At 40.1% G+C, this 20,695-nt stretch overlaps 1 protein-coding gene across 2 annotated transcripts in view; it reads left to right on the plus strand.

The window, feature by feature from the left end:
• EFCAB8 (EF-hand calcium binding domain 8) overlaps positions 1-20,695 on the plus strand; it is a 136,188-nt gene that overhangs the window by 53,089 nt on the left and 62,404 nt on the right. For both annotated transcript variants that reach the window (XM_020990739.2, XM_020990740.2), the window contains exons 8-13: positions 3,466-3,571; positions 4,706-4,790; positions 6,588-6,736; positions 14,259-14,332; positions 14,751-14,878; positions 20,508-20,575. In XM_020990739.2, coding sequence (XP_020846398.1) covers positions 3,466-3,571; positions 4,706-4,790; positions 6,588-6,736; positions 14,259-14,332; positions 14,751-14,878; positions 20,508-20,575 — 610 coding nt within the window. The remainder of the gene's footprint in view (positions 1-3,465; positions 3,572-4,705; positions 4,791-6,587; positions 6,737-14,258; positions 14,333-14,750; positions 14,879-20,507; positions 20,576-20,695) is intronic.

The following is a 20,695-nucleotide window of genomic DNA, read 5'->3' on the forward strand; positions in this document are numbered from 1 at the left end:
GTCTTGTCTTGCCCCCATCAATGACTTCCTGTGTGACCTTGGGCAGGTGACTTCCCAGCTGTCTGGACTTCACTTTCTTCTTTAAAAGGAGGTAGTTAGATTAGGTGGTCTCTGTGGCCTTTTCCATGTCTAAGTTGTGATTTTATGATTTGATTTTTTTAAATGGTACAATGGATGGAGAGCTGGACTGGAAGTTAGGAGGACCTTGGTGCAAGTCCTGAATCTCTCCTAATCTCTAAAATGGGTACAGTAGGGGCAGGCAGCTGGGTGGAGCAGTGGATAGTGCACTGGCCCTGGATTCAGGAGGACCTGAGCTCAAATCAGGCCTCAGACACATAACACTTACTAGTAAGATGTGTGACCCTGGGCAAAAAGTCACTTAACCCCATTGCCTAGCCAAATAAAATAAAATAAAATAAAATAAAATAAAATAAAATAAAATAAAATAAAATGTGTATAATAACATTACCCACCTCACAGGTTGTTATGAGGATCAAATGAGATAATACATGTAAAGCACTTTGCAAGCCTAAAGAGAGTTATAGAAAGTGTTACTATTTTTTTTAAAAAAGGCTATAGTGGATAGAACTGGTCTCAAAGTCAGAAAGTCCTGGGTTCAAGTACTGCCTATGACACTTATTGGCTACATAAGCCTGGGCAAATCGCTTTAACCTTTCAGTGCTTCAGACAGTTTACCTGATCTACACATCTGTGAATTCACAGGTCCAGTAACCAACCAAAAAATGGTATGGAGAAAGCAGAGTGTACTTTATGGAGTTCAGTCACTACCTCTGACACTTACTAGTTCTGTGATCCTGAGCAAGTAACTTAAATTCTTGGTGTCCCAGGCAACTCACTAACATTTATCTACTGAGTTATAGGCAGATTGTCATTGGCCTAGCAGAGTACTAGGCCTTCAGGAGAGTCAGTCACTTAACTTCTCTTGGTCTCAGTTTTTTTATGTGGAGAATGGGGATGACAATAGCATCTACCTTTCGGGAATTTTGTGATGATCAAATGTGATAACATATAAAGATTCTTCTACATGATGATTCTATATGTAATAAGGTTTATAAATGTTAGCTATTTTATTAATTATTATTGGTTGGTGTTGGTAGGAGAGAGTACCCTTATCCTGATTAAATCACAGAGCCCTTTGACCACTATTGTGAATGTATAATTACACATTCATGATCCTATTACTTGCCTAGATTATAAATTCCTAAATGTCCCCTGGCTTGTGAGCTGGCACTGGCCATTGGCAAACTTGTACTGGACTACAAGACTATTCCTGTAAAATGCCCTTATTTCTTAAAGCCTGTAAATTTAGAAAACAAACTAATTTCCCTTTTCCCTGGGTCCTATTCCTTCCATCCCTGACTCCTTTGTTTTTACTCTCCATTCTCTGCCCCTAAGTAAGAGGGAGGCAGAGAAGGTGGATATTTTATGAGGCTAGCAGTATGATTTGTTTTGGGAAACACTGATAGGTAAAGGACCATCTTGTGTTTGGGTTAAAAGTCTACTTCCAGTGGCAAAACTTACTTCATAGGAATGTTCTTTAAAAGTTATAAAATGAGCTCCTTGAGGGTTCTCCTTGGACTTTATCCTAGGGGATTTAGTTGAAATACCATAAGAACCTTATTACACAGTTGCCTTGCAGTCAAGATCCCAAGGTCAACATTATAATGAAACTCTTATTATTGGCTGGTAATAGGAAGAGTGTGATTAAAATTAAGCTGGCCTTGCTGGGTGACCAAAGGAGACAGAACACTGGGTTTGGAGTCAGAGGAACTGAGTTTTTATTTTTTAAAAAAAATTCTATGATGAGTTTTGTTTTTTCATTACAAACATTTACAAATTGTTCCCTACTGTGTGAGAAGTTTCTTATAACAAAATAAAACAAGTAAAACTAGCAAAAAGTTTCCTCATCTGAAAGTACACATAGCATCCCATGCTGGTAGGCAGCTCGACTTCCCCTCCATACCCCACCAGTGCCTCCCGCCTATTTTTTAAAGGCTTTTTCATGTTCTTTTTTCTTAAAATTTTGAGTTCTCCTCTTTCCTCCTGCCCTTCCCCCAGACTACTGAGAAGGCAAGTAATATATCAATTACGCATGAGAAATCAAACAAAACATATTTACGTATTATAAAAAAGCAAGAAAAATAAAGTGAAAAAGTATACTTCAGTTTGCACTCAAGAGTTCATCTGTTCTTTCTCTGGAGGTAGATAGCATTTTTTCATTACGAATCCTTTGGCATTGTCTTGGATCAATGTATTGATCAGAGCAGCCAAGTCTTTCATAGCTGATCATCATTACAATATTGCTGTGGTTCTGCTCACTTTACTTTCTATCAGTTCATGTAGGTCTTGCCATGTTTTTCTGAAATGGATTATCCTCCTTGTCATTTCTTATAGCACAATACTATTGCATCACAATCATGTGCCACGTCTTGTTCCCAATCATCCCACATCGTTTCCCCAATTGATGAGCATCCCCTCAATTTCCAATTCTTTGCCACCATAAAAAGAGCTGCTATCAGTATTTTTATACATACAGGTCTTTTTCCTCTTTCTTTCATTTCTTTGGGGTACAGACCTAGTAGAGGTAAAGTTTTTTTTAATTAACAGAAATCTATTTGCTCCCTCCTACCTTTACCCCCACCTCACTAAAAAAAAGAGAGAAAAGAAAAACCAATTCCTTGTAACAAATAGACATAGTTAAGCAAAACAAATTCCCTCATTGACTGCATACAAAAATATTTATGGCTCATTCTGCGCTCTAAAATCTGTCATTTTTTTTTGTCAGGAGGTAGATAGTATGTTTCATCACTGATCCTTTTAAACCCTGGATGGTCATTGTATTGATCATAGTTCTTACAGCTTTCAAAATTTGCCTCTATGAGAGTGTTGTCCTTAGTGTGTAAATTGTCTTCCTGACTCTACTCATTTCATTCTCCATCAGTTTATAAAAATCTCCAAAATTGTTCATTTTTATTGTATCAATATTATAGTTATAAATTGTTCTTCTGGTTCTGCTTGTTTCAGTTGATATCAATTCATACACGTCTTTCCATGTCTCTTTGAAATTATCTGTTTTCTCATTTCTTGTAGCACAATGATATCCCATCCCATTCAAACACCAAAACCTATTCAACCATTCCTCAATCCTGGGTTTTTATGTCAGTTCTATCACTCCCATCCTAAGTGACCTTGGATAAGTCACTTTAATTATTTGGGCCCCAGTTTCCTCATCTATAAGTAAGATGGACTAGTGGCCCCTTAAAGTCCCTTCCAGCTCTCCGTTTATGATCCTGTGACTCTATAACCAAGGTTGAATCTTGTTCCTGCCTTTACCCCTTCCCCTCTTTGGGCTCCAGTTTCCTCATCTATAGAATGAGGAGATTGGATTATGGTTTTTTTTAATGGTCATGTTGCCCAGTGCTTATCAACCTTTCTTTTTCTTAGCTGGACCAGACACATCGCCGCCACACCCAGCAGATGTGGGTCAATGACATGGTATGTCTGGATAACATCAACCTGATGGCGGTTGCATCCACAGACCAGGATTTAGGTAAGAGCAGGCATGGGGAGGTGATTGAAGCAGACTGAATTCCCTCGTCAGAGGCTGTAGAAGGCCTCCCTTTGTGTTGGAAGGTAAGATATCTGTTATTAAATATCTTTTGAGACTCAGCCAGAATAAATAGTATTGTACGGGGGGGATTAGTAATACAGATATAATCCCATTAAAATGAATAGCAAGAGACCTCCATCAATCTTTACACAACTATTATGTAGGGGTCCTGGTGGGGAGTTATAGTGGAAAAAGAGCATACTAGTCATCAGAAGGATCTGGGTTCTAGTTAAGGTTCCACTGCTAACTATATGGCCTGGAGGGAAGAATTGGGAACTCAGCTTCAGGAGTTGTAGGAGGCAAATTTCAGCTTCATTTGGGAGGAGGTTCCTAAAAATTAGAACCATTCAAAAATAGAACAGCTGCACCATTTAGTGATAAGCTCCCAATCACTAGACTATTTGTTGGTGACGCTGTCCTTGAGGTTAATTGGGAGAGCAGGGGTTGTAACAGGGGCAGTGGTTATGAATGGAAAGAACCCCGGACTGGTCAAAAGACCTGAATTCAAGCCCTGGTTCAGATGCTTATTAACTCCGTGGTATTTGAAAGTCACTTAAAAAGACTGTGAATTTCAGTCTTTTTAGCTATTCTTATTTAGCTACAGGTCATGATAATAATTCTACTATTTACTCACAGGGTAACACAGTTAAGTGCTTTGCATACATCAGGACAGCATTGTAGTGGTGAACCTGATGTAGTGGAAAGTTCCCTAAATTTGGAGTTGGAGGACCTGGGATTTTTCCTGGCTTTGCCACTTCCTCTCTGTGGACCTGAATGAGTCTCAGGGCTTCAGTTTCCCCATCTTTAAAGTGATGTAGTAGAACTAGAGTATTTCTAAGGCTTTTTCCAACTCTAAATGTAGACTGTATCTTTGAATGCTAAATGACCCCAAAGGTCTCCTTTGGCTCTAAGATTGTGTGATTCCAGGTAAAGAAAATACTTGAGGAGCTTAGAACTGACATTGGTGGCCAGTTTTCAGTTTTGTGCCCTGACTTCCGTGCTAGAGGTTGAGAGCAATGGACAATAAGTGGGTTTGGGTTTGCTCACCAGCATTTCTCCTTGGTTCTTCCCCAGAATTCTTTGACATTTCTGGAAACAAATGCCAAAGGACTTTTATCTTTATTGACCTGGACAGTTGTGCCTTAGTCATGGATTACTGGTGAGTTTGGCCAAAGGCCCATCCTGGGTATTATTGAAGGGGACTAACTGGTTCCTCAACAGCTAGGTGGTGCAGTGGATAGACTTCTGGGCCTGGAGTGAGGAAGACTCATCTTCCTGAGTTCAAATCTGGCCTCAAACACTTCTTCCCTGTGTGACCCTGGGCAAGTCACTTAACACTTTGGTTCCATTTCCTCATCTGTAAAATGAGCTGGAGAAAGAAATGGCAAACCACTCTTGTATCTTTGCCAAGAAAACCCCAAATGGGGTCATGAAGAGTTAGGCATGACTAAAAGTGACTCAACGACAACAACAAAACTGGTTCCTGGCCTTGCATATCTCCTCCAGTGGACCATTGAAATGGCTTTGGTTAAGGCATCAGGATGTATGGCAACGCAGTCTAGGACTCTGTTGATTACTTGGCTTCCTCCTGTTCCTGCAGTCCTGGGTTCCTGCTCAAACATGTCGTGGAGGAAGGGCTTAGAGTTAGTGGTGCTGAAGACTTATTCTGGATTGTTCCAAGTGTACTAGATTAAATCCCTTATGTCTGTAGTCTCTACTTTCCTTCTCAGGACCCCTATATCCACCTAGCTACTTAGGTATATTACTACTTAGGATTTATTTATAAGAGAATAGTAAATATAAAATCAATTCCTGTAACAAGGGACAGAGTGCAAAAATGTTATTTGCTTAATTCCTGACTTCTAGGTCTCTAATAGCTTGGCCCAATGCTTCATTGTTAACTATGGTTCAAGACTTTGGGCCTTGGTATAAAGGAAAGAGTATTGCCTCTTGAGTTAGAGGAACTGATTTTAAATCCCATCGGTTGTTCAAAGTCCTGCCAAAGGTAGCTTTTTTTCTACAGGAGAAGAGCCCTTCTTTGGCATCTTCCTTCTATGCTTGTCCAACATCACCATGGTTTTGGGAATCCCTCCTGAAAGGATAAAAATCAGTGTGTGTGAAACCCAGAGTAGAAAGTAGAGACTGATACCAAACAGATAAGCAAAATAGAGTACATTTGACATCCAAGAATTATAGATTTAGAGTTGGAAGGGACTATAGAAGTTATTGAACTAATCCCTCATTTTTACATGTGAGGAAACTGGAGGCCCACAGAAGTTAAATGACTTGCCCAAGGCTGTACAAGCAATAAATGGCAGAGCTGGGATTCTAGTTCTTATCCCCTGTCTCCAAGTCTTTCTCTTTCTGAGTGAGTGTTGAAAGAGCAATCATTTCCTTCATGATTTTGGGCAGGTTGCTCCCTCCCTGTCTATCTCCACATTGAGAAGATGGCAGCAGCCAGGGGATATTTAAGTTCCTTTCCAGAGAGGTTCATAAATTTAGAGCTAGAAAAGACCTTACAAGTCCCCAGTTTTGCAGGTGAGGAAACTCAGTCCCAGAGAAGGAAAGTGACATGCCCCCAGTCACACAGGTACAGTGGCAGAGACAGGATTTTAATACACTGCACTTGCCACTGTACCTTCTATGAGGACACTACATACTAAGTTGGCTGTCCATTTGAAAGTTAACTCATTAGGGACCTTTTCTGTTCTCCCCCCCCCCATATTTGTTAAAAATTATTCTTCACTTATAGTCTACATTTTTAGGTCTGACTTGAAGTCTTTCTGAGCTTAGGCTGCTAGGCCCATGATGATCAGTGGAGACACCAAGTGTAGCATTCATAGTAGCCTTCCTCATGCAAGAGATGGGGATGTTTGGTAGCAAGGCAGAAGCAGAAGCAGAAGCAGTAGTGTCTCAAGGATTGATTTCCTCTTGTGTTTCCTCTCTCTTCCCCCAGGACAGACCAACACAAAGCCGTGTTTTGTGTTGGTGATATAAAGGGCAATGTCCTCATCTTTGTCTCTGATGATATTGCGGAGTCCGGATTGTTTCACCCACATATCTTCCAGATCAAAACAAAGGTTGATCTCGGGAAACTGGAACAAGGTTAGGCCTAGGTGGTGTAATTTAAGGAGCATCAGGAAGCCTCTGGCTCTTAGAATATCTCTAGTGGGATGACAATTTTTGATTTTCTGTGTGTTAAACATCACCCTCTCCAATGCTCTCTATATTTTTGTTTAAAAATTTTTGTTATGGCTATCTATTGTTTTTATATCACTTGCATTTCCTACTAGATCCTTCACCTCTCCCTACCAGAGAAATCATCCCGTATACCAGTTTAAAAAAAAAAAAAGAGGAAAAAAATCAATTCAACAAAACTGAATCATCAAGCAGCCCCACATTCAACACTAACCAACATATCAACCAATGCTTCTTACTTCTACAAAGAAGCAGTAAGGGTAGAATTGGGGTGGTGGAAGGTGCATTCCTATATCTCTTCTTTGGTCATTATGATTATACAATGTTCAGCTTTAAATTTTTTCTTGTTTTCTCCATTTATATTGTTGTAGTTATTGTGTATATAATTTTCTTGGTTCTACTTTACTTTATATCTGTTTACATAAATCTTCCCATTGTTCCCTTCAGTCATCATTTCTTATAATGTAGTAATATTCCATCACATTCATGTACCACAATTTGTTTAATCTTTTTCCATTAAATGGGCTTCAGCTTTGTTTTCACCTTTTTGCTGCTACAGAGAGTTCAGTAGTCCCTTTAAATGCCTTTAGGATGGATAAGGCATTCCATCATTAATGGCTTATGATGAATTAGGTGGATTTATCCTAGTCTTGTGCAGGTGACATGGGTTGCAGCTCTGGTTCTAGCACTAGTTAGATGTGTGACTAGGGCAATTCACCTCCCCACTATGGTGTTACTTTTTTTTTTTTTGTCAAATACGGATAATCAGGGTGATAGATTTAGAGCTGGAAAGGGATCTTGTAGTATATGTAAAGGGCTACAGAAATATGAGATATTATTATTACTATTGCAAATATTCCTCTCCACATACCTAGAAAATTTGCTCAATAGTATGTCTATAGTGCTTCACAGAAGGTCAACAAATGTATGATTGTTTTTCTGCCCTTCCTGTGGCTTAGGCTGTTTTTTTCCCTCTTCTACTCCTCTACTCTGCCCTTACCCACAACCTTTTTAGACTTCCCTTAGGAGAGCTAACTAGCATGCACAGCAGTCACACCCCAGTAAAACCATCTTGGCAGCTGGGATAAATCAGCTATAAATGAGGGTAATTGATAGGCCTCAAACCTGTTGATGAGTTAGGGGAGTGTCTACCCCAAGCATGTGAAGACTTCCCCAGAGGAATGGATGGATGAGAACAATTTGTTCTAATGGGCCTTGAAGGTAATGGAAGCAGGTGCTGTGAAGCATTTAGAGTTTGGTTAGACATTGAAGACACCAAGGTCATCCATTGTATCCTGGGTCACCACCAGTCTGATTTCTGTCCTGCCAATGGACCTCAGTGACTGGAAGAGAGAGTACGGCCGATGTGCAGCTCTGCTTCACTTGAATCCAGTTTATGCATGAGTCAAAAGACACCGCCCCATTTTACATTTTGCTATATCATTATTTTATTATTTCATACCTACTCAAAGTCCTGTGGTGATGGGCAAGTGACTAAGTAGCAGGTTTGGATACAGTAGAAGCTGTGGTTACAACTCTGCACATAGGCATCCTAGGCCATAAGGTTGTCTTCTCATTAGACTGAAGCAGCAGTGAGATACATCAGCCCCTAGGTATCTGAGCAGCTTTTTTTTTTAGGTGAAGCTAATAAGAGAGAGTTAATTTACAAAGCATTTTTAAAGCTTAATGTTAAGGGAGGGGGGAAAAAGCCTTTCTCTATTTTTTTTTTCTTGGTTGTGACTTTCCGAGAGTCACACAGCTAGTATGTTTTATTGTTTTATTTTTTATTAATTTATTTTTAGTTTTCAACAATCACTTCCATACACTTTTGAGTTTTAAATTTTTCTCCCCCTCCCTCCCCAAAATGGTGTGCAATCTGCTGTAGGTTCTACATATACATTCCTATTAAACATATTTTCACATTGGTCATGTTGTAAGGAAGGATTAGAAGCAATAGGAGGAACCACAAGAAAGAGCAAACAAAACGAAACAGAAGAAAAAAAAGAGCAAATAGTATGCTTCGATCTGCATTCAAACTCCATAGTTGTTTCTCTGGATGTGGATAGCATTTTCCATCATGAGACTTTTGGAGATGTCTTAGATCCTTGCATTGCTGAGAAGGGCTAAGTCTATCAAAGTTAGTCATCGCACAATGTGGCTGTTGCTGTGTACAACGTTCTCCTGGTTCTGCTCGTTTCACTCAGTATCAGACCATACAAGTCTTTCCAGGTTTTTCTGAAGTCTGCCTGCTCATCATTTCTTATAGCATAATAGTGTTCTATTACATTCATATGCCACAACTTGTTCAGCCATTCCACGGTTGATGGGCATCCCCTCAATTTCCAATTCTTTGCCACCACAGAAAGAGCTGCTATAAATATTTTTATACATGTGGGTCCTTTTCCTATTTTTGTGATCTCTTTGGGAGACAGCCCTAGAAGTGCTATTGCTGGATCAAAGGGTATGTACATTTTAATAGCCCTTTGGGAATAGTTCCAAATTGTTCTCCAAAATGGTTGGATCATTTCACAACTCCACCAACAATGCATTAGTGGCTCCAATCTTCCTACATCTTCTCCATCATTTATCATTTTCCTGTTTTGTCATGTTGGCCAATCTGATAGGTGTGATGTGGTACCTCAGAGCTGTTTTGATTTGCATTTCCCTAATCGATAGTGATTTAGAGCATTTTTTCATATGACTATAGATGGCTTTAATTTCTTCATCTGAAAACTGCCTGTTCCTATCCTTTGACCATTTATCAATTGGGGAATGACTTGTATTCTTATAAATTTGACTTAACTCTCTCTATATTTTAGAAAGGGCCCTTATCAGAGAGACTAATTGTAAAAATTATTTCCCAATTGTCTGCTTCCCTCCTAATCTTGGTTGCATTGACTTTGTTTGTGCAAAACCTTTTCAATTTGATATAATCAAAATTATCCATTTTGCTTTTCGCAATGTTCTCTATCTCTTGTTTGGTCATAAATTCTTTTGTTTTCCATAAATCTGACAGGTGAACTATTCCTTGCTGAGCAGCTTTTTCTTGTCTTTCTTTCTTACTTTCTTTCTTTCTTTCTTTCTTTCTTTCTTTCTTTCTTTCTTTCTTTCTTTCTTTCTTTCTTTCTTTCTTTCTTTCTTTCTTTTTTTTAAGGCAATTGGGGTTAAGTAACTTGCCCAGGGGTCACACAGCTAGTAAGTGTCTAGTGTTTGGTCTGAGGTAAGATTTGAACTCAGGTCCTCCTGACTTCAGGGCTGGTGCTTTCTCCATTGCGCCACCTAGCTGCCCCATTGCGCCACCTAGCTGCCCCTCTGAGCAGCTTTTTTTAAGGATTGCACTGCTCACCACCTGGCATGAGGAAGGGGCTAGAAAAAGTGCCCTAAAAATTGTTTTCTTCAGCTTACCTAACTCTGGTTTGCTTACTGTCCCAGGTGTGGGGATCTTATCTTCTTGTCAAAACACAAAAAAATGTGCAAAAACTTTTGCAAAGATGATTTCACAAATAGAATGTGCACACACTTATGGACAACACGAAATCCAGGAGACCTGAAATGCCAACAGCTCTCGTTGTGAGATAACTCAGCAGATGCTGCATCAGACAGCAGCCTTGAGTAAAATAAGGCTGGCAAATGAAGGCCAGCTTACTGAAGTCAGAGCTGGATACATGTTTTTCTGGACTGGTCTGGGTGAGGAGGAGTGCCAGGAAGCTGGTGGAAGCTTCACAGTCAAATCTAATCTTTTTTTTTTTTTTGGCGATTGGGGTTAAGTGACTTGCCCAGGGTTACACAGCTAGTAAGTGTCAGGTGTTTGGTCTGAGGCTGGATTTGAACTCAGGTCTTCCTCACTTCAGGGCCGGTGCTCTATCCACTGCGCTACCTAGCTGCCCCCAAATCTAATCTAATCGACAAGCTTGAGTGCCTCCCAAAAGGAGTAAATGACAGGCTCATGACAATGCAATTGCTACTTGCAAGGAAGCAGCATGCCACCATTATCAATGTGTACGTTCCCACCATGATGAACCCTGATGAGGTCAAAGAAAAAATTTTGTGAAGACCTGGAGACCCATTTCATCAATGTGCTGAAAGAGGACAAGCTTGTAATTTTGGGTGACTTGAACGCCAGAGTAGTCAGAGACTATCAGACATGGCAGCAAGTCCTTGGAAGAAACAGAGTTGGAAACAGCAATAGCAACTGTCACTTACTACTGAAGACTTGTGCATCTCATGACCTTCTCATCACTAACCCTGTCTTCCATTTACCTAAACACAATAAAACTTCATGAATGCACCCTCGCGCAAACACGGACATTTAATAGGCGATGTCATTATAAGGAGAAGAGACAGACAGGATATGAGAGTGACGAAGGTAATGTGTGGCACTGAGTGCTGGACTGATCTTAGACTTATCCTCAAACACTCACATTCAACAAAAGTGGTTGCCTCAAGGCAAGACAGTTTCCAAAAGACTTAATAATGTCAACAGATTAGAGCCTTTTCTGCATGAGAACAGTTTGTTACTGACTGACTTGGAGGGAAAGTTGAGCCAACATACAGTTGGCAACAGTGGAGCAGAAAAGGTGTGGACAGTTTTCAGAGATTTGGTGTATAGTACCACATTTACTCATCTAGGCCAGAACACTTACAAATATCAGGATTGGTTTGATAAAAATGATGGGGAAATTCAGAAGATACTAAATGATAAATAAGAACTCCACAGAATTTACTGGCAGGATAGTTTGTCTGTCTCTAAGAAGGCAGTGTTTAAATCCATCAAAAGTAAAGTGCAAGCGAAGCTTAGAGAGATGGCTTTTGGATAGATGACCATCTTCCAGGTGAAAGATCAGGAGGATTCTGGCAAGAATCTTTCTGGCAGTGACTAAGAAAGAGACTCCCTTCCCCTGATTGTCATAGGACAACCTATTTCCTTTTCTTTTACTGAGATGGATAGTGGAGGCATCCTTGATCTCCTAGCAGATAACCTCCTTTTACGTATAACCTGGAAGATTGTAGTTAGCTTATATATATGAGGAGTGGACCCCCTGCCTTGTAAACCTCTACTAGAATGGAATCAGTACTAGGTGTTTTGTCACATGAGAGGAGCCTAATGTCATTCAAAACTTCTTCAGTTGGAAGTTTGACTATATTGACTTCAACCTGAAGTATTTGATCAGTGGCTTCAGCATTGATTGATGACAGTCTGTTGAGAACACTGTGGAAGTGTTCAGCCCATCTCTCCAGGATCATGTCCTTATCACTGATCAGTGTGGCTCCATCAGCATTGACTAGTTGAGGTGCCCCTTAAGTCTTTGGTCCATAAATAGCCTTCAAGGAATCATAAAAGTGCTTTAGATTGTTACTATCAGCATAAAACTGAATTTCACCTATCTTCTTACTGAGCCCAGAATTTTGCATCTCTCTAAAGTGCCAAGGAACAGTCAATATTGTGTTTACTGCCCGACAACTCCAGGAGAAATTCCAGGAGCAGAGCAGAGGTCTGTACACAATGTTTATTGATTTGACCAAGGCTTTTGATACTGTCATTCATGAAGGATTGTGGAAAATTATGTCAAAATTTGGTTGTCTGGAGAATTTCGTCTGTATTGCATGTTAATTTCATGGAGGTATGCTTGCTTGGGTTCTGGATAATGAACAATGCTCTTGTGCTTTCCCAGTCACCAATGGAGTAAAGGCAAGGTTGTCTGCTTGCTCCCATGCCTTTTAGCATGATGTTTCCAGCCATGTTGTCAAATGCCTTCAACAAGGATGAAAATGGCATCAAGATCAGCTATCACACTGATGGTAAATTATTTAACTTGAAAGGACCACAAGCTAAGACCAAAGTGGAGAGAGAATTGGTGCGTGATTTTTTGTTTACAGATGATTGTACACTCAAATGCAGACTCTGAGGCTGAAATGCAACAAAGTGTGGATTGATTCTTTGCTGCTTGTGTTAATTTTGGCCTAACAATTAACACCAAGAAAACACAGGTTCTCCACCAGCCAACACCACACTATCCATATGTGGAAACTTTGGTTACAGGCAAATGGAGAAATATTGAATACTGTGGATAAGTTCGCTTAGCTTAGCAGTAAAGTTTCCAGAGATGTACACGTGATGAAGTTGACATATGTGTTGCCAAAGCTTGCTCAGTGTTTGAGAGGTTACGAAGGAAAGTATGGGAAAGAAGAGGTATTAAGCTGCCTACCAGACTGAAGGCCTACAGGGCCATCGTGCTGGCTGTGAAACTTGGACATACTAGCGTCCATGCCAGGAAACTGAATCGCTTCCATTTGAATTGTCTTAGGAAGATTCTAGAGATCACCTGGCAGGATAAGGTACCTCTCACTGAAATCTTTTCTCAGGCTGAATTGCCATTATTATTATGATGAGAGCTAGAAGGGCTGTTACAGACTGTCAACTCCAACCCTCATCATCTTATAGAGGAAGAAACTGGGGCCCTTGGATGGGATGTGACTTGTCTATGTGTCTGAAGATCATGGGATTCTACTAGGAAATAGAGTTTACCCCTACAATAGCACAAAGTAATTCAATAGAATTATTATTATTATTTAAATGTTACTGGCACAGTAGAGCACTAAATGCCAAATAGTTAAGAGGTGTAAGTTTTAGTCTTAATTCTGTAACTGCGTGACCTTTGACCAATCACCCAATATGTGTCTCTCTTTCTTCATCAGAAAAATTAAAATACTATTAGTAACAATGAACAATGAAATACTACTAATAATAACATTGAAATACTAATTGTCAAGATCAAATGAGGAAATAGATGTAAAGTTTTTTTTTGGAGAGCAGTAACTTAAGCAACAATTTACATATTGGAAAGGTTAAAAAAAGTGCTATATCAAATTAATATTTGGAAAAGGCAGGCTGCCCCCCACAGCTAGTTACAACTATGGCAATAGAATGCAAATAATTACATATTCATGTACTAAATGTGATTATGGTAACCCTTGGGTACCGAAGCAGAGGCCCTCCACAGCTTTGTTTTTCACAGCTTTTCTTAGGTGCCACCTAGTCTGTAAATCCTTCCTTTTCCCTAATCTGAAGGCATTCTCTCCAACCTCTTATTTCCCCAAACTACTTTGTCCTCATCGTTCCCCAAATTGTGTTTGTAGTCACAGAACTTAGCACAGTCAGTGCCTATCATATAGTAAATACTTAATAAACATTCGTGGACCCTCTTCACGTTTTACTTTTTTTCCCATGTGTGTCATAGTTCTGATCTCCATGGGTAGAATGTAAGTTCTTTGAGGGCAGGAATCTGTGGAATTTCAGTGCCACACAGTGCCTTGTACATAGTATGAGCTTAATAAAACAGTTTCTGAATGAATGGAAAGGGGAAGATTTGATGATGTATAGAGAGAAGGTAATTAATACTGTACTTTGCTTTTTGACTTATTTTTTTAGGTCCTTACATCAAAATCTCTATGCAGCATCTTTTAACTAAGAAGTCTAAAGTACATAGAAGCTATCGATTGAAGGTGAGTTTTCCTTCCCATTGGCTGGATTTATATTATAGAGAAGAGTCAGAGTTAACTTTTCGGAGCTTCAGTTTCTCTCTCTATAGAGTGGGGAAAACAATGCCTGTCCTGTCCAGTTACATTATGAGGTTAAAATGAGAAAGTACTTTTCAAAGTAGGGGAACGCTTCAAAATAATAATTAACAAATACCTTTGGATAAAACATATCATACTGACTGACCACCTGTGCGGGTTATTGTAGGGAGAATTTATGTTTTCTGTGGGAGGCTGCACTTTGATGGTCTCCAATGGCCCTGTGAATGTGAGAGATAGATAGGATATAAAATGGCTCTGGGACCCAGTATGCTCCGCTGGCCATTTATCAGCATGACTTTAGCTCTGGTTTGGCTCTTCCTCCACTGTCTGCTTTCTTCCCTAGGCAATTCACACCAACTGGTGTCAGCAGGTCAAGTTCATCCCCCAGCTGAATCTGGTGGCCTCTTGCTCAGCCATTGACAATACGGCCATGGTCCTGACAATTATGCCAACTAGAACTGATCATCTAAAGTAAGCTCAAACTTTCTCTCCCTTAACAGCTCAACAAACATCTGCTAATAAGCTCCTGTTATTTCTGTAGGACACTATTCTGGGCTCCAGGACACTAAGATGTCCTTACCCTCAAGAAATTTATAATCTATTGGGGGTTGAATGGCATGGGATAGGACATATAACATAAGTCAGTTTGATATAAGATAGGAAGTGAAAGGTGTAAAGGAAAGAGCTGGACAAAGTCCTCTAGGAAAATTTGAGAGAGATTATTTTCACTCAGGAGGACAAGGGAAGACTTTGTGGAAGAGGTGTCACCTGAGCTAGGTCTCAAAAGAAAAGGATTCCCATGGGAGAAATAAGGAGGAAACTTTGGGAATGGCTTTCATGAATACACAGAGATGGGGGAGAAAAGAGTGAGGTCAATGAGCAGGTAGCAGTCCAGTTTTGCTGGATATATGATGCAAGACTGGAAAGGTTAGATTATTTGTTATTGCTGTGTTGATTTTCAGTTATGTCCAATTCTTCATGACCCCATTTGGGGTTTATTGGCAAAGATACTAAAGTGGTTTGGCATTTCTTTCTCCAGCTCATTTTACAGATGAGGAAACTGAGGCAAACAGGGTTAAGTGACTTGCCTAGGGTCACCCAACTAGTAAAGGTCTGAGGCCAGATTTGAAATCAGGAAGATGAGTTTTTCAGATTCCAAGCCTAGAGCTCTATCCACTGCACCACCTAGCTGCCCCAAGGTCAGATTATGGAAGAATTTAAATGCCAGCCGGCTAAGGAAGCCACATCTGTCTCTGCTTCTCTCTAGAGCAGGGATTCTTAACCTTTTTTGTGTCATGGACCTCTAGCCAGAAGAATGTTTTTAAATAAATACAAGTAAAAGATGTAGAAATGCAGAGGGAACCACTTAGAGTGAAATACAGTGATCAAAATATTAAATATTAATTAAATTTAATTAAGTTTAATATTAAATTAATATTTTAATATTAAAATATCAAAAAAGCAAGTTTATCGGCCACAGGTTAAGAAACCTTCCTCTGGGCCCCTGACTCAGTGGCAAGCTTGAGAGTTTGTGGTCTTCCTTCTGTTCTCCCTTCTTTATTGTCTTGTGAATCTTGGGGGGGTGATGTTATGAAAATGGATGTTGTGGAAGGGGAGAGATGGTGTTGGTATGTGGGAGGGGTTTTCTCCTAGGGCTCACACCCCATAGTAGGAACAGAGAATGTATGCCCACCCAATCCAAAGGACTGTGTCTACTGACTTGCCAGTAATTCCAAAGGACTGGGCACAGATAACCTGTAGACAAAGCCAGGAGAGGAGAAACTGGGGATGGTCAACTGATTGAGGTAATTCAAAGGGGATAATTTGTGGGATTGGTTCTATTTGTTTTTGTAAGTAGCACCTCCTTGAGTAAGGAAGTTGCCCTCCTTACCATCCTGGAATTAGGAAACCAGGACATGATCCTCCGAAATCCTTGAGGTTTGGGATCCTTTATGAAAGGTAAAACCTGTGAATGACAGTCAGCTAGGGCCAGTCAGCAAGTTTGCATTAACGAGCAGTAACTCACATGTATAGGAGATGCTGAAAAATCAGCTCATGCCTGTCTACTCATTTGAGCTTCACACTGCCCCTGTGAGGTAGCCTCTATTATCCCCATTTTGCATACAGATGAAGACACAGATTCAGACAGACCAATCAACTTTCCCAAGATCCCATGGCTAGTTAGGGGTTGAACTGGGATAGGAACCCAGGTCCATTGTTCTTTCTACTACACTAGGCTACTCCTATAAAAAAAGGGAAAATAACCCTTGTACTATTTGTGTGTCATGGGATTGTTGTGAAAACCTTATTCAATCATAAAGCATCATCCAAAATGAGCTATTACCATTTAAAAATTATTTTTAGTTTCTTGATTGTGATTTTTATCCATTTGATAGTCATTATTATATTCAATGGCTTTAACATCTCAGGAGCTCTCTTCCTATTTCAAGGCTTATAGAAATTTTATTGATACACATGTGACTTCAAAGTTGAAATGAATTTAAAGGAAAAATTGGTGACTTTTTAAAAATCAGTGCCATAATTAGTTATGAGTGCATTATAGAATATGAGCCAGTAGGTGGTAGTGTTAAGCTTTAAATGGCCTGCAGTGATCTATGCCAAGATTGATAAAAAGTGTTAGAATGCCATAGGCACATGCAGTGGGGCTGACTCAAAAACCCTGGATTTGCCCTCTCTTACTGCTGGTGGCTTGTTTTCCAAAGGGCATAGAGTGAGATAGGGCTGGAGATGTTAGATCAACAAATATTTAGTAATATTAGTAATTTAAAATTAGTAAAATTAGTAATTTAGTAAAATTAATAATTATAGTAGTTATTGTGCTGGTGTAAACATATGGCTTCACTGGTAGAGGGAGCTCCCAATAAGGAAACTTCTTCAATTCCGTTGAGCTTTTGCCCTATAATTTATAGACTCTTAGTAGTCTTCCCGAGTTGCTTGGGGGCATGTAGCAGAGGTGGGACCCAGGTCCTCTAGACTCTGAGGTCAGCTCTCTCTACCTGCTACTGCTTCTCAAGTATTATTTCCATTTTGCAAAAAGACATTTCAGAAAGAGGAAGGGACAATGTAGTTGAGATTTAAATCCAGGTCTTCTAATTCCCAAATTTGATGCTCTTTCTATTATAGCATGAAGTTTCTTTGTCACACACCTAGTAGGTCTGGTCCCTCCTTTTGCTAAGGGGGATGCCATGGTTTCTGCCCTCAATGACCTTAATTTAGTAGGGGGCAATAAGACACAAGCACAGCTTAATATGAATTCAGATGTTGTAAGAATAGATAAGAGAGCTACAAAATTCAGATGAGGGAGAGATCTTTTCTGGTTGGGAGTCATTATGGGAACATCATCTAGTCCAACCCCCCTATTTTATAAATGAGGAAATCGAGACCCAGGGAGGTTAAGTGACAGGCTCCATTCATAATAAATAAATAATGACAAGTATGCGTTGATTGACTATTAATTTATTTAATTCAATGAAAATTTATTTAATTCAATAATAAATTAAATAATAAACACAAGTACCTACTGTATACAAAGCTGGGGGTGCAAAGATAGTTCTGATGACACAGACCCTGCTCTCAAGAAGCTTATAGTCTCATGGGGAAAGGATAAGCACACAGGCACTATGATAGAAGGAGAATGGGAGATGTGGAAGGGGAGAGTGTTATAAGAAATGTGAGCAGGAAGAGATATGCCATAGTCTTCCCAACTTGGGTTAAGGCACAGGTCAAGGAAGGCTTGATGGATTAGGTGGCATCATCTGAGCTGGATGTTGGAGAAAGAGAGGGACTTCAAGAGAATAAGACTGATGGTGGTGGTAGTACCTGGGCAGGTGGTTATACATTCTAGTGATAGTGGAAGGGATGTGACTGATGACATCACTGAGGGAAAGAATGTTGAAGAGGAGAGCTTGAGCACCTAACAAAGACACTGAGCCTGGGCAACCCATGAGGCAGGACGGCTGCAGTATCTGAAGGAACAAGGGAGAAAAGTTTCACAAACAAGGGTTTGTTTTCAGTGGGAAAGGCTACACAGGCCAAGGGTAAGGACTGAGGGAAGTCCTCTTAATCCTTGGCAGTGAAGCGAATTATCAATGGCCTTGGGGAATGTAGTTTCAGATGAGTGGAAGTCACTGAATCTCTCCTAGAGGGGTTAAGGAAAGAGTGGTTGATGGCAGAGGTGGAAGTCACAGCAACGAATAACCCATCTTTGGAGTGTGACAGTGGAAATGAGAGGAAAAATAGGATAGAAGCTAAGCTATAGTAGGGTCAAGGGAATGTTTGTGGGACTTTAGAAAGGAGCTAAGAACCTGTTCATATTTGTTAACAGAATCAATGAGGGGTGAGAAAGTATGACTATATTGATGAGAGAGGAGATAATATTTTTTTTTAAGTGAGGCAGTTGGGATTAAGTGACTTGGCCAAGGTCACACAGCTAGTATGCGGCAAGTGTTTGGTCTAAGGCTGGATTTGAACTCAGGTCCTCCTGACTTCAGGGCCTGGTACTCTATCCATTGCGCCATCTAGCTGCCCCGAGATAATTTTTTTTAAAAAGTCTTTATTATTGTTTACTTGAAAAATATCACAAACATGGGTCGTCCTATCTCACCAAAGTTGGAAATGTAGCCCCTCATGGGCCTGATCACCCTGTAGATTGTAACAGTGTTTGACCTTCATTTTCCCAATCTGGGCCAGTTTACTTCTTTTTAGTCAGCTTTGTTCCACCTCCCAAAACTGATGTCAGACTTAGTGTGGACATCTGATTGGCTTAGCCCCCTGCAGCTCAGAACTCCTGAGCTTTAGTGATCCACCAGCCTTAGCCTCCCCAGTGCAGGCATGTAAGATAAAACCCCTAGGAAGTTTGTTTTTTTCTAATGTGTGTGTGTGTGTGTGTGTGTATACGTATATTTTTTTTAGTGAGGCAATTGGGGTTAAGTGACTTGCCCAGGGTCACATAGCTAGTAAGTGTCAAGTGTCTGAGGTTCGATTTGAACTCAGATTCTCCTGACTCTAAGGCTAGAGCTCTATTCACTGCGCCATCTAGCTGCCCCTAATACAATATTTTCAAAGCTGTCCTGTCTACCTGTGCCATTTTCTGACCTTTTTTCTGCTCTTTTTTTTTTGCATAATTTAAAACTGTTTCATTGATGTTTTCTTCTTTCTTTTGAAAGAGGAGACAATTGAAGGGAAAAAATTGCCTAAGCAGATGGAAGGAGGTGAGATGGGGAACTTACAGGCAGAGGGACTAAACTTAGAAAAGATGTACACCTTTTCCTCTGCTGTATAGTAGGGAAGAAAGGTAGACATAGAAATAGGCATTTTGAAGTGACAAGGGGAGTTTTAATCTTCAGTAGAGCAGGGATGATGGACTTTTCAACTGGTGGGACTTGATGGGATGAAATGATTCTAGAAGTCAGAGAGAGAGAAGGGAAAGTCCAAGTGTGTGTGTGTGTGTGTGTGTGTGTGTGTGTGTGTGTGAGAGAGAGAGAGAGAGAGAGAGAGAGAGAGAGAGAGAGAGAGAGAGAGAGAGAGAGTTGTATGTGTGTGATGGAGTGAACAAAAGCATGAAGGCAGGAGAAATCAGGATGAGATCAGGGACTGTTGAGTGTCTCAGTTTAGCTGAAACATGTAGTATGTGTTATATGTGAGAGTATGGGAAGTAAAGCTGGAAATGTAGGAGGGTGGCTTTGAATGCCAGGCTAAGGGATTTTTTCTATATCCAACAAATCTTTCCTGAGTCCCTACTATATTCAAGGTCCTATGCTAATTTTTCTGCCGAGCCCCCTCCATGAAATACCACCTCTTCTATGAAGTGTCCTCTGTTCCTCCTAATTAGAAATTAGTTTTCCTTTTTCTTGATCTCCCATGATACTTTGTACCTCACATTTTGCCAATATAGTTATCATGAAATTGTGTGATTTTTGTATATGTATAATATCTCACTTCTTTTGCTAGAATGTAAGCTCTGTGAGGGCAGGGACTATATCTTGCCTATTTTTTAAAATCTTCCTCAGCAATAATAGTAATAATATTTTTGATTTATGGCATCTTTGCTCATATCTATGATCTTTCTTTTATGCTTCAGAAGCTCCATAATGACTCTGAGGAAGGGAATTCTGTGTTTCGATTACTGTCCAGACAGGAACTTCCTTGGTGAGTTTCCCTTGTATTTCTTCTCTATTATCTGCCCCACCTCCTTCAGTGAGGTACCAGTCACTGAACATGAACAGAGCTGCTGAGGCCAGCACTGGTATCTCCAAAAAGAAGGAAATG

The sequence above is a fragment of the Phascolarctos cinereus genome, unplaced genomic scaffold (genome assembly GCF_003287225.1).
Source record: "Phascolarctos cinereus isolate Bilbo 61053 unplaced genomic scaffold, phaCin_HiC Scaffold_2;HRSCAF=192, whole genome shotgun sequence".
Classification (NCBI taxonomy): domain Eukaryota; kingdom Metazoa; phylum Chordata; class Mammalia; order Diprotodontia; family Phascolarctidae; genus Phascolarctos; species Phascolarctos cinereus.